A 16,951-nucleotide genomic window follows, 5' to 3' on the forward strand; every position below is an offset into this window, starting at 1 on the left:
CTGGTTTTTTGTTTTGTTTCATTCTGCTGTTTAAAATAATACTACTTGTGAGTCAACTGCTGAACCAGCTCTGGGAATATAAAGACTAATAAGATGTGGCCTTGCCCTTGAGGAGCTTATAGTTTATTAATATTTGCTGAACAAACATTTTTCCTTTGGGCAGTAAAGAATGTTACCTAGTACATTAGCAGACGATTGTGGGTGATGACAGTGATGATGATTTTGAAAAGATAAGAGTTTTCAGACCCAGAATGTTGACAAGATTTTTAATACTTATAGTTAGTAACAGCTAAGAAAATGATGTACTTTCAGTATCTCCTGGCATTTCAATTGCTGTCTTTTAAAATAATTGACTGACTGTCTTATTTGATGTATACGGAGTTACGATTTATAAAAAGGATGGATAAACCATAGTTTGTATTTCCTTTATTATGCTGGTAGCCCTCTGAGGGTAGCATTTATAATTAAAATGTATAGAGATGCTGAAGTTAATCTATATTTATCCTTTTACTACAATTTCTGATCGTATCAGTAGCCCTCTGAAGTGTGAAATAATCATGGGCATTTGGTTAATGAATTGTGCATTGTTGCTGTTCATTCATGGAATTTGCTCTTTTATTATATTTGATGCTTCACTTAACAACAAATTTTGCTTTCTCTGCGTTTGATATGTTTTTACCAAATTATTCCTGACTGTATCCATTAATCTTTAGTCACATTTGACAAAAATAAATTGCTGTGATCTTTTAAAGTTACCAGTAATAATTAGATTTTTCAGGACATCAAAGTTTTGGGGGAACTGCTAGATGTTAAAAGGCTCATATAAAAATGTTTTCACACGGTTTTTGATGAAATATTGTGCCCAAATGCAATTTTGGTAATGGATAAACAAAGACCATAGAAGGAAGAGAAAAAGTCATGAAGTTTTCATAATGAACATTTATTTGCATTCTTACCATCTGCATTTTCTTGGGAATCAGTTTTTCATTTGTTTCATTTGGGAATATTATTTTATAAACATAATATGCACAACTCTCCTCGCGTTCTCCTGCAGGTCTCTAGGATCAATAGGAATTGCTTCTCTGTTTAAAACCTCTGTGGCCAGTCCCCAGCCTCGAAGCACGATGATATAGGAGGCACTTTGCCCCCAAAAGAGAGCTGGAATGAAGAGACTCTGATAAATATAGTCACTCACTCAGGGGGCTTCAAGATGTTTTTTTCAGCTCTTTTTTGTTATTTTATGTGCTTTACCTGTATGTATCAGGGGTCAACCAGTACAATTTTGGTTTAAAATCTTATTTATAAACTTAAACTTTATGGCTTCAAAATTCCAGAGAAGACTGCCTCTTGCTAGAAGAAAACATTAATTGTAGTTCTCTTGTTTAAAAATGTATATGTACTTCTAGTTTATGAATGGTGCCTGGCTAGTAATTCCTGAATTCTCACCACAGTTCCTTCGAGTCTAAGACAGTATAGCATAACGAGTAAGGACACAAGCTATGAAATGAGAACCAAGTGGGATCAGTCAGCTTCGTCATTTACTAGGTCCATGGCCTTCAATAAGTGTCCTAACCTTACAGAGAGCCTCAAGGTTCTCAGACATAACGGAGGATAACAGCAACACTCTTCTGCATAAATAAAGGTTTGTGAAAAGGAGCAGGTGTGTGCATTTTTTATTGCATTAAAAACTGCAGAAAAGGGAGAGCCATGGAAGATAGTGCATTTTGGGAATTACAGATCTCCACCGCCTTCTACCAGTGCCCCTCTCCCACCATGAGGGTAGAGAAAATCCTATTTCAGGACACTAGAATTGCAGCAGATGAAAGTTTGCTACTTACTGGACTGCTAATTAGACTAGGTTGCAAATTGCTACTAAAATTAATCTGGAAATTTGATGTAATTTAGTGATTACGTTATAGTGACTGTCTTTGGCAGGAGTAAGGTGGGGAGGATTCGAGAAACTGTGCCAAAGTTATCTGGAAAATTCAGCCTTTGAGATTTACTAGATTAATTTTGAAAAAGAATAATGATAAAGCAGATAGAGCTCTATCAATATCGAAGTGTATTCTAAAGCTACTTTAATTAAAATAGTTTGCTAAAGGAATGGAGAGATTAGCGGAGCAAAAGTAAGAGGCTAGAAATAGATCTGAATACATAAAATTTAAGATATGGTAAAAGCATTTCATATTTGTCATTATTGGTTATTTAATAAGCGATGTTGAAGTATCCGCTTTCCCAAATTTATATTTGTATTTATATATATTATGTATATTTATATTCTGTTTATCATGCTCTCTGTGGATCAAGGATTTAACAATAAAACACCACAAACCTATTAGAAGAAAGTATATGGAAATTTTTAAAAATGGAGTAAGAAAGGTGTTTTTAAGTATGACATCAATAAAGTCATTTTCCTTTTGGCAAATCCTGTTAAGTTTGATTTCATAAAAATTGAAATTTATCTGTGGCAGAAATATAATAAACATCTGTGAAATTGGAAAAATAACATATCAGACAGGATTTGTTTCATATTGTTTTCAACTTTTCTATATCCTTTTGTTTTAATATGTCTATGATGAAACAAAATTAGCTGGATTCTTCTTTTTTTTTAACGCTTGATAGATAGAATCTGTCTTTCAACAGGTGAGTTTGGTCCATCTCCATTTATTTGGATGCCATGTGCTTTTATTTTGTACTTTTTACCTTACATCTTTTTTTACTTTGCTCTATTTCCTTCTTCCTTTCCTCCATATCAAATCAGCTTTGTATCACTCTCTGTTTCCATACATTAAACTCTATAGATACAGTTGCTGCCACCTTCAAGTCCCATCAGAGACTTTTCTCAAAACCAAATCGAGGCTTCTGTCCTGTGTTGATCTTGGCCAGCCAGCTGGTGGTTCCCTGGCCCAGGTACTGCTCTCCAGGCTGGGTCAATCTTCCTACCTCCTGGGCATGTCCCAGCAGATAGTCCACAGCCCCAGACAGTGGTCAGCAGAAGCTTTTCCACTCTTCTTCAATCCCTGGATTCCAGCACTGGTCTGTCTTCTTTACCTCTCCCTATCTCTTGCCCTTCAGGAACTGAAATCTTGGTTACCTTTGAGTTTCTAGACCCAGATTCCACCAAGACAGAGGCTTTGGGCCTAACTACTCTGAGTTTCTGCTACATTTCTGGTCCATGAGGTGTTTATTTTTGAATCAACCATGCCTTAAAATATATGTATGTATGTGTGTATATGTGTATGTGTGTACATATATATACACATGTAAAAAACAAATATATATATATATATATATATATATATATGTATATATATACACACACACACATATATATAATTTTCTCTGTGTTTGGAGAGGAAGAGTTTAAAGCTGAACTCGCAGTGCCATATTGGTCAAAATTTTACCTATAAGCAATATTTATAATAGCAAAAAGAGTGTGGTATGGTTTAATAAATTGGGTCCATTCAGTTATTCAGAGAGGTTTATAAGTATTTACAGGGATAATGGCTAAAATGTATTGTAAATTGAAAAACAAGTTGTGAAGAATGAGTTTGTTAATTGTATTTGTTTTTGAAGCAAAAAAGTACACAGGTTTATCAGCATAAAAATTTCTGGTAGAATATATGGGACATTTTTAATAGTTAAACTTGGTTATGTCTGGAGTGTATTATTCTTTCTTTTCATCATTTTATATTGTTGGGATATTCCTCCTCTCTGAATACTGGCTGTTTTTATTATAAAATAATAAAAAGTAAAATAGTAAAAAAGTAAATAGTAAACTAGTAAAGAGAGAAAACAACAACAGCAACTTCCTTATTCCCCTGAAACTCTATTATTGTAATTAGTGTTATGGCTTAATACATTTTTGTGCCTCCATAATCATGTGTGAACTTAAGGGACTCAAAGTATGTTAATTGCATGTTCTAACTTAGCATAGTATCTCCATTAATGGTTTATATGTTTCTAGTAGAAGAATAGAAATAGGTATAATAACCAATCCAATATTATATAGTTCTGTAAAATGTTAACATTCACTGTTAGAAAATACTAGGCTTAAAGCATAGAATCCTGATCATGAGGATTAACAAGCTAGGATTGCTTTGCAGCTTTACAAGAGTGTTATTTTTTAGAGAAATTGGTACTAATGTACAGAGTGTCTAAACTTTTTGATTTGTGTGTTATTACCTGGGTTCCTCTGGTAGTTATTTCATAGCTATTACTCTGCCCTTTCTATTTAAAAATAGTTAAATAATGCCATATCTGAAAATTTATTATAATGAAATAAAGATGAAGAGAGTTTAAATGAAAATATAATCTTGCAGTACTGTGATAGTGAAGGTAGGAAATAACCCAAGTGTTCAAAAACAGGGAATTGAATAAATAAATCATTGTAAATATTTAATGTATTACTATTCACACATTAAAAGTGAAATTATAGAAAAATATGTATTGACATGGAGAGATGTTTACAATAAAGTCTTAATAAATAAATAATAATAAAGAAAGAAAGAAAGTTTACAATAATGTTAAATGAAAAAAATGGAATGTATCATATGATCCTATTTTGGTAAAAATGTGCATATGTGATTACATACATGCACAGAAAATGTGAACATTTAAACACTCAAATGTCAACTGTGGTTATCTCTGAGTAGTGTGATTACAGGAGGGTTTTATTTTGTTCTCTTTACTTCTCTGCATTTATTATATTGAGCGTGTTTGCATGCATAATAAGATAATCAGTAAAAGGTATTAAAATATGCTTCTGTTCTGTTTCATGTTGTAAAAGTTAAATGTCGTACCATTCCTCCCCTTAGATGGTAATTATCCCTCTGTATTCATCCAACTGTCTTGATCCATGAATTCGTTTAGTTGGAAGTGCCTGGTAGCTAGACATTCTCACTCAGGACAGAAAAGGCAAGTCTGTGAAGAGCTGTATTTCGTTCACATCCCTGACCCCACCCAATAGATACAACTTTAACTTCAGAGATGGGCTGAGTATGACTGAAAGGTAGATTTCAAGTTGACCTTCTTCTTCTGCTATAACTAATCTTGTTCTTCCACCAAAGAATTTCAGAGTAATCTCACTCCAAATATTAATACTTTACCACTGCAGTGAAATTCATGAGAATAACTACTAAAAGCAATCAATTATAAAAACAAAAAATCGAATAATCATACCACTCTCAAATGTTCTGGTTCATCTCAGCAGTGATAGAACATACTGCTTTCCATAAAAAGTAACTTCTGAAAAGAAAAGAAACAAGCAAAAGCTATTCCTTATAAAATCTTGAACAAGTTTAGTGAATTATCATAAATGTACAGAGGCCAGCCCTTCACCGGTGGGCATGTGGGGAGGTCATTCTTTCCACTCTGAGAAAAGATCTTCCCCAGTGCCTCACATCCAGCTAGGCACAGTTGCTGGAAGCCTGGATGCATTAGTTTTGGTCTCCTTCAAATTTAATTATTTTACCTAAGATGCAAAATGTTAGCATTGAATGTCACTTAAAAATACTGTTCAAAGACAAATATCATATGATATTGCCTATATGTGGAATCTAAAAAAAAATGGTAAAAATGAACTTATTTACAAAACAGAAAGAGAGTCACAGATGTAGAAAACAAACTTATGGTACCAGGCGGGAAAGGGATGGGGGAGGGATAAATTGGGACACTGAGATTGACATATACACACTACTATATATAAAATAGATAACTAATAAGGACCTACTATATAGCACAGAGAACTCTACTCAATACTCTGTAAGGGAGTGCAGAGTACTCTATGGAAAAGAATCTAAAAAAGAGTGGATATATGTATATCTATAACTGATTTACTTTGCTGTACACCTGAAACTAACACAACATTGTAAATCAGCTATACTCCAATAAAAATTTTAAAGAAACACTGTTCATTCTCTTTGAGAAGATAAAACAGTGCTCTCTCTTCACTTCCTTGCTTTATACTGAAAAAAAGACCCTAAACTTTTATTTTCAGATTGGAGGTGGAAAAAATGTTTGGATTTTTGAGAAGTGAAACAGGAAGGAACATCTTAGGTAACAGAATCATGCAAGATCATTATAAGACTTTAAACAATTTCATTGTCTTTGCTGTAGTGGGTTAATCAGTTAAGGCAAAAGCGGTTGTAACTTCTAATAATGTCTTGATTTTGCATTACTTTCCTCCTTTCTCATTCCATTGTTCTCATCTAACAAAAACGAGAAATCCAGAACGTTTAGCATAAAAGCAGTTGAAATTTTTTAAATGTTTTCTTTTTAAGGTTTCAAAAACTTTTGGTAATACTTTTAGGTTACATGGTACTTAATATATCAATTTAGCTATAAATTTAGAGACTAAATTTTTATTTTTTATTTTGCTCTGGAAGGAGCAGTATCATTTCTCTTCCGAAATTCTGGTGGGTAGCTTGACGATGACACTGGAAATAATGGGACAAGAAGAAACAGCCTGGTTTGACAGAGAAGCCCATTTTAACTTTTGTTGGTATTCACTAAGGTTTTTCACATAAGTACATGTGAATAACTTTTTTAAATGTCCAATTCTTGCAAAAGCAGTTTTGAGGCTTTAAAGTGTTAGCTCTCACTTAAATATCCTGAAATATCCTCCTGAGATGGCTTGCTAATTCCTAGAGTAGTTCCCTGCCTCACACTGTGTCAGTTTGGGAAAGAAAAAAAAAATCCATCCTGATAACACACACCCATAAAATTCTCTCTTCATATCACTCTCCAATTACCGTCTTCTGCCTTCTGAGGCTAGACCCTTTATCGCCCCCCTCATGCTGTGTGGTTCCCCTAGAAGGTCTCCCCACACTCCAGCCCCTGAGTGACAAGCAGACCCTAAATAAGCTGGGCCATTTCAGTCATTTGCCTTCTCTTGCTTAAGCTGATCTTTGCCAGTGATAATTCCCTTACTCCTCCCCTCAACCCATCTGAACACATCCTCCTCGTTGACTCAGCCTTTCTCCAAGACCCCATCCCAGATACAATTAAAATAACTACCTTGGCTGTAGTTATTGTTCACACAGGGAATTGTGTCATCGATAAACTACCCCCCCACATTTTGTGACTTCAAACAAGAACATTCATTCCCACACAGTGTCAGTGGGGCACGCATCTGGGCCCTAGCATGGGCCCTCTGGCTCTCAGTCTCTCACAAGCTGCAGTGCTTCCTAGCAACTCACATGGAGGTTGGCAGGATTCAGATCCTCACAAGTTACTGGACTGAGGCCTCAGTTCCTTGTGACCTGTTGACCAGGGGCTCTGTTGGTTCCCTGACTCAGAACAAGACAGGTTGCTTTATCCAGGAGGAAGTCACAGTCTCTTGTAACCTGACCATGGAAGTGGCCTGCCACCATTGTGTCTGTATTCTGTTGGTTAGAAGCAAGGCACTAGCTAAGCCCACACTCCAGGGTAGGGGATTACATACTAGGAGGTGGGGCTAACTGGGGACTAAGGCATCTTCTCCCACAGCCTGTGGGTACCTTTGGGCAGGTAGGAGCCATAGGCTGGATGGGAAAGCTGCTTATCCTCTCTCAGTTTTATGTCCCTGCCTCGAATGGTGTGGGCATCTTAATGCCGTGACTGATTCCAAGACTGGAAAAGAGGTGTGTTCTAAATAATTCAGCTCTTAAATGCCATTTGAAAGTCAACTTCCTCATCTGATCTTCAACTGAAGAAAAATGGTATATTTTAGTACTGGAAGAAGAACTCTCTGTGTTGGACTTACTAAGAAAAGGTGATAGAGCTCACCAAGGCAGTGCATTATAAGAGAGATTGCAAATGTAATCTCGACTAAGCAATTTGAGGTTTATATCCTGAATTTAATTTTTGACCCACTTTAGGATAAAGAGTCCTCTGCATTTTCAAATGCAGCACCTATGAAACTTTGCTTCATTTTGTTCACTTGCCTCTCTTTGGGTTGGGAGCTACTTGACATCTTGGTCTATGTCTATTTCATTTCTAACACCAGCACTTTACCTGGCACTTAGGCTCTCAAAAAATATGCACTAATATGATATATTTTTCTGTGTGTTTAATACATCCTGTACTAAATTTACTAAGCATTGCTAGAGTTTTCATAGTTGAGAATTTTACACATCTTTTTCTGGCATAAATGCTTAAAAAGAGTGACCTGGGTCTATGATATCTGTAATTTCTGTGTTATTTTGCTAGTTCATTAGAGCATTAGCAGTTTTTGCCCTTGAATCAAAGTTCCCTACTTTTCTCTCCACAGTTTCCAAATATTTTGTCCTTTTGAGTCAAGGGAATTGCCCTGATTTTTTTTTTTTTTTTTTTTTTTTTTTTGCGGTATGCGGGCCTCTCACTGTTGTGGCCTCCCCCGTTGCGGAGCACAGGCTCCGGATGCGCAGGCCCAGCGGCCATGGCTCACGGGCCCAGCCGCTCCGCGGCATATGGGATCCTCCCAGACCGGGGCACGAACCCGTATCCCCTGCATCGGCAGGCGGACTCTCAACCACTGCGCCACCAGGGAGGCCCTGCCCTGATTTTATGATGACATTTGGGTACGATATTTAAACTGTTAGAAGTTATAAAAACGACCCTTTGGTATTAAATGTAATAAATGGCTCTGAATTGAATACATGCACAAGTTCTCTTATATGAGCTTTGTGAGCCCAAACTGCTCCAGTTACATATTCTCATTGTAATTGGATTCTATGACATTCTCTCATCCCCCAAGAGTATGGCAGGCCATGAAAATTTCTTCTGGCTTGGTGCTGATGTATACTTTGGGTCTTTTGAAATTTTGGATTTCACATTTAACTAGTGTATGGAACTTGTCATACTGTTGGTCCTCCCAGTCCTGAAGAGGCAGGGGTGTCTCTGCAAGAAAACAAAACAAAATAAAACTTATTTCATTCCTAAGAGATTTATTGCAACCCTCAAAGAAAGCCAGGTTGGGAGGGATGATTTTTAGAACTGACTTGTCTCTGTTCAGCCTCACCTTAACCAAGAATATTGTCTTTTCTTTACTCATGGATACTCTGTACTGGGTTCATTTGTCCTGGCTTGTGTTTTTCTTTGTAATTCTACAATATTGTGCTTGCATGTCTTCAGTTAGACTATAAACTCCTCAGCATTAGAGGTTATTCTCTTCTTTCTTCTTCTGTTTCGATATCTTTGATCTCTTTTCCCATTTTATACCCACTTTCACCCCACTCCAGAAATAGGAGCCGGCACGTAGAAGGCTAGTCTAGATTCACAGTCGATGCATCAGAGTTGACTGGAGTTGAGAGGCTGGCACATGTCTGGACTCTCGTAGTGAGGGATGAATGTGAGTTCCAGAAGGCATCGGTAACAATACTGAGTTAACTCTACATGGTTAAAGATGGGTGCCAGACTCGCCTTCGACCCTCGAAACACACCAGTGTTATGTTACTGCCATGAAATTGCACTGTAATATTTTCTAGCTGTGATTCATTCACAGTTTAATATGCTTCTAGTTCTGGTTTGACTTTTCCCCCAGGAAGAGACTAAAATCTCTTCATTATAATATAGACAGTGTACTGCACTTGGAATACAAATTTATCCATGTTCAGAGTAATTTTTCTTGTGACTGTCTCTACCCTGGAGAAGTGCCTTTAATGAATTACATACAAATTGTGTAATTTAAGAAGTTAATTTGGTTTTCTGGTTACACAGGACTAAAAACAGCCCTTGTAGAAAGAAATGATTTCTCATCAGGGACCAGCAGCAGAAGCACTAAATTGATCCATGGTGGTGTGAGATATCTTCAGAAGGCTATCATGAAGTTGGATATTGAGCAGGTAATTGTGTATGCTGGTTGTTAAACAAAAATTGCGACTGTGCTTTTTTCTACCCAATTAAATCAGTTTTTTTTTTATGGCTTTTAACATTTCTTCCTATTGGAAATACCTATATAGTGTATTCTGCTGGAGTGTCTTTCAGGAGAGGTGTGCCAGTTTTATTCCTGTAGCATTATGTTTATGGGTAATCAGGGGCTTTTTCTACACAGGCATGTCAAAGTAGCAGATTTACAAAATCACTTTTGAATGTGTTGCTTTTAACAATTGTGATTGTTTTGTTTTGTTTTTTTCCCCACCAATGGCCACCAAATTGCTACTTCCCAAGCAGTTTCAAGGGAACTGTGTTGTAATACATGAGGAATATTAAACTGATCCTCTTAACTGCAGATGCAATCATACTGCATATTGTCACTGACATATTCTTAAGGAAAAGATGATCTGAGTCATGCTTTTTTTTTTATGTCACACTCTGTTGTGTCCAGTCTGCCACCATTTGAAAACTGCCAAGGCAGTGTGGAAGCTGACATTTCCCAGAGGAGAAAAAAAAAAAAAATCAACTGAACTCCCTATCTGCTTTTTGTACATGAAAAACACAGCAGCACTCACTTGACATTGTCAGTTTTGAATCTGTCCCCTTCTCTTATGTGTCTGTTTAGCATCATGATGGATGTGAAGAAAAGAGCATAGGGTTTAGAATCAGATGACTTGTGATGTGTTTCAGCTTATTTATTTAATTTCTATGAGCCTCTGTTTTCTTATTTGTAAAATTAGTATTATGATAGTAATGCTGGGTCTTCAGAGAGACGTAATGAGGACTACAGACAAAAGCTTTTTAATGATAGTCTGTAAAATACTGTGCAACTCTTAAGTATCATCTCTGCTTGGGCTAGTGGAGGCAAGAAGGAAACGTTTAACATGAATCTGAACAATCTGTTATCTCTTACATGAGAAAATATAATGGGAGACTGAGAAAAGGGACAATACAGAGAATGCAAGATAAATTGTTACAATAATCTTGTAACTCAAGTCAGGAAAATGTCTTACATCTGGGAACTCTGACAGCATGTTTTTCTCCTATGCAAATACAATTTAAGGTTTCTAAAAAATCTTTCAGGTTGACAGCATGATGTATTATTAGAAATTTGATTAGGAGGGTGCTATCCTTGCTCAGAGGTAGAGAGGTTTCTGTGTATCAATCAGTTGGCAGGGTGTCTATTTGCCATTTGAAAATATTATGATCTGTTATTGCCAAACTAATCTTCTCTGTTTTGCTTTTCAGTACAGGATGGTAAAAGAAGCCCTTCATGAGCGTGCCAACCTACTAGAAATTGCTCCCCATTTATCAGCTCCATTGCCTATAATGCTCCCAATTTACAAGTAAGCCTTTTGGTATCATCTGTGTACTCTTTGCTTATCTGAGGTCAATAGAACACAGTTTTAATGGAAATAGTTCCTCAATTTGTATTTCTTAATGTAGTTTTAATTAGTCCTAATCTTTAATCCTTTAAAAATATTTTCCTGGGGCTTCCCTGGTGGCGCAGTGGTTGAGAGTCTGCCTGCCGATGCAGGGGACATGGGTTCGTGCCCCGGTCCGGGAAGATCCCACATGCCGCGGAGTGGCTGGGCCCGTGAGCCATGGCCACTGAACCTGCGCATCCGGAGCCTGTGCTCCACAACGGGAGAGGCCACAACAGTGAGAGGCCCACGTACAGGAAAAAAAAAAAAAAATTTTCCTTTGTTGCATTTTAAAAAGTGTGACTTTTCCTAGATTACTCTCTGCTGACCCACCTCTAAGGGCTAGCTCTTGAAGGCAAAGGAGGCTGTGTCCTGCACTTATAATTAGTAGTTTTTGACTCCAGTTTCTGAGAGTATATACAGGAGCAACTACATTTGCACTGGGGATCATAAGAGGGTCATTTGCAGACTAAAATGCAGAGCCAGAAAGAATCCTGCTGCAAAATCTGAACTGACATATATCAACTCCAAACCCTAAGCCATTCTGTGTCATTTTAAATTTCCTAGTTAACCAAAACTGAAATTTGGTTTGGAGGTGTCAAATAATCAAAAATTATTAAACCCAATTTTCTGAATGTGGTTAGAGCTATCCATCAAGTTGACTTAAGATGGAATACAGGTTGTAGGAAATACAGAATTATGCAACTCTGCTAGCTGCATGAGTCTTGTGGGGCCTGGAAGCAGATTTTATAATTTTTGTCTATATTTTGTCATAGATTTCTTAGGACATCTTAAGCCAATGATTCTCTACCCTGGGTGTACATTAGAGTCACTCTGATCTTTGCCCTAGTCTAGTTAAATTGATCCCTAGAAACACGAGGCCCAGGCATCTATATTTATTTTTGATGCTCCCCAGAAAATCTAATATGCAGTCAGGTCCAGAACCACTGCCTTAGAGATGATTCATTTACTTTTATAATTCAGCTGGGCTGGTGTCAGAACAGGCAGGCACTTCTCTTGTTTCTTTTGCAGTCACTTCTAGGTATACTTTGCTTTTCTTAATAAAAAGTGTCTTGTATCTTAAAGCGACATTCTATAATGTTATACTCTGTTTCTAAAGAAACCTTTTCCCCTATTTATGCTGTAGGTGGTGGCAGTTACCTTACTACTGGGTAGGAATTAAGCTGTATGATCTGGTTGCTGGAAGTAATTGCCTGAAAAGCAGTTATATCCTCAGCAAATCAAGAGCCCTTGAGCATTTCCCAATGCTCCAGAAGGATAAACTGGTAGGAGCAATTGTCTACTATGATGGTATGTGATTTTTTTTATTTTTACAAGATACTTTTCTCCCACTCATGACCCTTACAGCATATTCTTAACGAGACAGTTTTGCATCCTAATTAATGTTAATCTTACACAACACACAAACATACATGCACACACTCCACATAGTGTTTTGCTTTTAATATTGCTTGAGTTTGTATATTCCTTTTCTTCTTTGATTTCAACTTTGTATCTCATGGTTGGTTTGGTCCATTTTCCATCATTGTGTATTTGGACACCACCTTCATGCCATTTAATTTGTTATGTTTGCCAGTGAACACTTGCCTTATGAATATATTATAATGTTGAAAGCAGCTGAGGATCTGTTAGGTTTTCTAGATGAAACCTCTATTTTCAAGGGGTTATAAACCTAGAGAAAAATGCCCCCTGGGCTGAAATTGACATGTTTGTATTTTGCACAGGGCACAATTCTTGAACATAGAATTTATGTGAGAAGGGAGATGAACATTGCATCTGTTAAACCAGTCCCTCAGTTTTTAATGCTTATTTTATTGTAGTTAGATGTTTTCTAACAGTGACATTATCTAGTACCCATTTGCCACATGTTCAATGTTGATTCTTTGTGTTTGTGTGTGTGTGTGTGTGTGTGGACAATACAATTTTGTACACTTTTATTTGAAGGAACTAACCACTTAATATATCTCCAGATGGACCACAGTACAATACAAAACAACACAGGAAAAGCCATTTGTGAAGTTTTGCTATAGTTTTAAAGGGTGAATGGAATTTGAAAGTAGTCCAAGGATGTCTATTTATAAAGAAATAGCTGGACACAGATAATTATACATGGTCAAAAAGTCTTAGAGGGCCTCCCTGGTGGCGCAGTGGTTGAGAGTCCGCCTGCCGATGCAGGGGATACGGGTTCGTGCCCCGGTCTGGGAGGATCCCATATGCCGCGGAGCGGCTGGGCCCGTGAGCCATGGCCGCTGGGCCTGCGCGTCCGGAGCCTGTGCTCCGCAACGGGGGAGGCCACAACAGTGAGAGGCCCGCATACCGCAAAAAAAAAAAAAAAAAAAAAAAAGTCTTAGAATTTTGTGGCACAAAGACCCTATAGGGTCAGTGAGGTTTTTTTACCCCTACTATGTGATCTTTTGTATTTAGTGTTAGATATCTAAACTCTTAACATGAAGAAATATTTTTGTTTTTCCAGGAGACTTTGATATTTATACTTCATAATATGGGATATCCTTAAGACTACCCCTACCTTTTTTTCTTCTTCTCAGTGTTAGGTTTCTGAATCAATTTAGCTGTCTTTCAGGCTTTCGTATATGAAAGCAAAATGTGTACGTGCAGATGGGGCAACGGGGATAAACCCAAGAAGATGTGTTAGGAGCAACAATATTAGAAAAATGTCAAGGGTCTTAGACAAACATTAAAAGCTAGAAAATTCACAGTTTACAGTGCCTTCCAGCATCTGAACACCACGGGGTGGGGGGCACTTAACTACTTTTTTGGTGCCCCTGATTGAGCCTACATGTTAAGGGACAATCTTAACTGTGAATATTCTTTCTCTGCCTCAGACCCTTAATGTTAATCCACTGTAGTTTGTTGGGTGATTATATTAAAGAGGTTTTTGACTCAGGAGGAATAAAAAGGCATTCTGCAAATGGCCCCCTGCCCATCCTGATATGAAAGTGTTTGTGCCCTTTGTCTCTTAGTTTGAATCCCTCCCTTGCAAACTCTCTCAAGAACTTGGCCATTTTCTCTACCATGTGATATATTGAACGCAAACTACTTTTATTTGTTACTTTTGTTTTTTTAGCTTGTGCATATCTGAACTTCCTTGAGAGGAATATTAGTGGATGTCATGTCTGAATTTGTGCCATCTGTGTTATGTTGGTTTGATATTCTTATGAATTATAGATTCTTAACAATTCTACATGGAGAAACCAAGGGAAATCTATGTCACATACTGCAGGAGAAACACTATCCTATTAGAATCAAGAGGAAGAAGAATTTCTTTTATCTAGAATTGGCTTTTATAGTTTGTTACAGGTTGCAAAATTATGAGTTTAGCAAGGATTATTGAAAAGTTAAAAATTATTATTTAAAATAATTTCAAATTGATATTCGAAAATTGATTGTGAAACCCAAGTCTTGAAAAAGTAAAAATAATTCTAGTCACTGGAAATAATTTCTTTTTTAATCTTGTTCTGAAATGATGCAGGTCCAACTATGTCATGCCTGAGGCAAGACAAAACAACAATGTGAAACAGTGTAGTTCTATGGTTTCACAGCTGTATTCACAGATAGGGCAACTCTTGTTAAAGCTAATGATGTGATGAACAAATTAAATACCAATATAGAAATAAGGTAGAAAGGAGCATATAGTAAAGGAATTAAATGTAATAAATATGTGCTCACAGAAAGGATGGGATGACTAACCCTTCAACCAGAAAAATAACATTATTATCCTGCTACCAAAGTATTTCAGAGAGGAAAAAATACTTCCTAAGCATATACCATTGCAATTGAAGTCTAAACGTTGTAATTTATAAGATAAACATTTCTTAACAACAACAACAGCAACAAATACTCTTCTTCTTAAATAATCATTATGAGAATGTAGTAACAGTCTCCCAGATGACTTCAAAATGCATTTGGGCTACACGAAATAACTTTTTTTAACTTAAAAAAATAATTTATTGAGGTGAAATTTACATAACATAAATTTAACCATTTTAAAGTGAACAGAAATAATAATTTTTATAACTCCCACCTTGGGAGGATCTTGATCATAATGAAAAAGTGGCAGAAGTAACTAAATGAACTTTTAAAATCTACAAGAAATTTTGCCAATTAACAGCTCTGATTAGTTATCCATCACACAGTTACTTCAGTACCAGTGAAAAATGAAAAAATAATGGTGTGAAAATATAGTCAGACAGACTACTAAACATCACCATTAACATGGAGGGACCAGTGACTGAGTCCATCTTTAAGATTCTTTCAAAACTGAGATGTTAGGTCTGTAAGATATTCCCTCTGAAGTACAAAATGTACAAAGGTCAAAAATTTTTTCTTAATTATTCATGTAAACAGTTGATGCTAAAAAAAATAGTGATGATCATTGCATAGGATTAAGGCAAAGTCTTTTCCTCCACCAAAGTCCACAAAGGGAATAAGATAAATTCCACATACATTTTTTTTTCTTTTTCTCTTTTTTTTTATTGAGGGATAATTTACATATAACATTATGTTGGTTTCGGGTATACAACATAATGATTCAATATTTGTATATTGCCAAATGATCACCACCAGAAGTCTAGTTAACATCTATCACCATACATCATTACAAACTTCTTTTTCATATGATGAGGGTTTTAAGATTTCTTAGCAACTTTCAAATATGCCATACAGTATTATTAGCTATAGTCACTATGTCGTACATTACATCCCCAGGACTTATTTATCTTATAACTAGAAGTTTATGTCTTTGACCACATACTTTTAAATGTAGTAATTATAATAGCACTTCTGTGCTTGGCATAGGTATGATCCATTGCCATATTCTGTTAAACTCTGAGAAACAAACTCACATATGTGGAGGAATAACTACCATCTTTTTCAGTATAGACAAAGTAAATGTCAAATTTCTCAGTAAGATCCATTTGAAGTGAAAGTTGGGATAGGAAGTGACACACTAGGTTATTTTTTCTTTTTATATTCTGTTAGAGAAAGCAATATAGTCGCCTCACTGGTTTTCTGCCTGAGACATGTCCTAGTGTTTCCTCTCTGCTCCTCTCCATATCCTACCAAAGATCCACCAGCTGGACCCTGTCCGTGGCCATTACCACTGATCAGGGGGTCTCCACGTAGAGAGTGTTGTGACTGGTGCAACTCTCCCACGTCAGCAAAAAGTATTTAAGGCACGACAGGCTCGGGTGACTTGGCAGGCTGTGAGGTTATGTGAGCCAGCTGTGGAGGGTGAGCCAGTTTCCTCAGGAACTTACTTGGTCTTCCTCCGTCAACTTTACTTCAATCTCCCTGCTCCCAGAGATCTTTGGTGCCATTCTAGTTGGACCTCAGTCATCCAATCCAGTGCACAGAAAATGAGATATAATTAAAAATCATTAAATATTTAAAACCATTAGATACCCCCATTAAGCTTCTGTAAGATGAAACTGGAGGACAAAATTACAGCTTTAAATTCTTCCTTCTGAGAGTCCAGGCGGTGACAGAGAGAGATGTCTGTTATTTCGAACCCGATGATGCCCTTAAGTATTCCTTATGCACATATGAAAATAGCAACCTACGAGAAATTACATTGGCTTTCCTAGTGTAAATAGAAGTTGGTTACAGCCATGTTTCAAAGGGGGAATTAAAGCCCAGGTTTCACTAGAATATTC

The 16,951-nt window shown here is 36.7% G+C and overlaps 1 protein-coding gene across 3 annotated transcripts in view; it reads left to right on the forward strand.

The window, feature by feature from the left end:
• The window catches only part of GPD2 (glycerol-3-phosphate dehydrogenase 2), a 157,221-nt gene that overhangs the window by 79,243 nt on the left and 61,027 nt on the right, over nt 1–16,951 (forward strand). For all 3 annotated transcript variants that reach the window (XM_082631151.1, XM_082631150.1, XM_082631149.1), the window contains exons 4-6: nt 9,679–9,803; nt 11,083–11,180; nt 12,406–12,569. In XM_082631151.1, the coding sequence (XP_082487277.1) occupies nt 9,679–9,803; nt 11,083–11,180; nt 12,406–12,569 (387 nt within the window). The remainder of the gene's footprint in view (nt 1–9,678; nt 9,804–11,082; nt 11,181–12,405; nt 12,570–16,951) is intronic.

The sequence above is a fragment of the Mesoplodon mirus genome, assembly GCF_964341445.2.
Source record: "Mesoplodon mirus genome assembly, chromosome: 8".
NCBI classification, from domain to species: Eukaryota; Metazoa; Chordata; class Mammalia; order Artiodactyla; family Ziphiidae; genus Mesoplodon; species Mesoplodon mirus.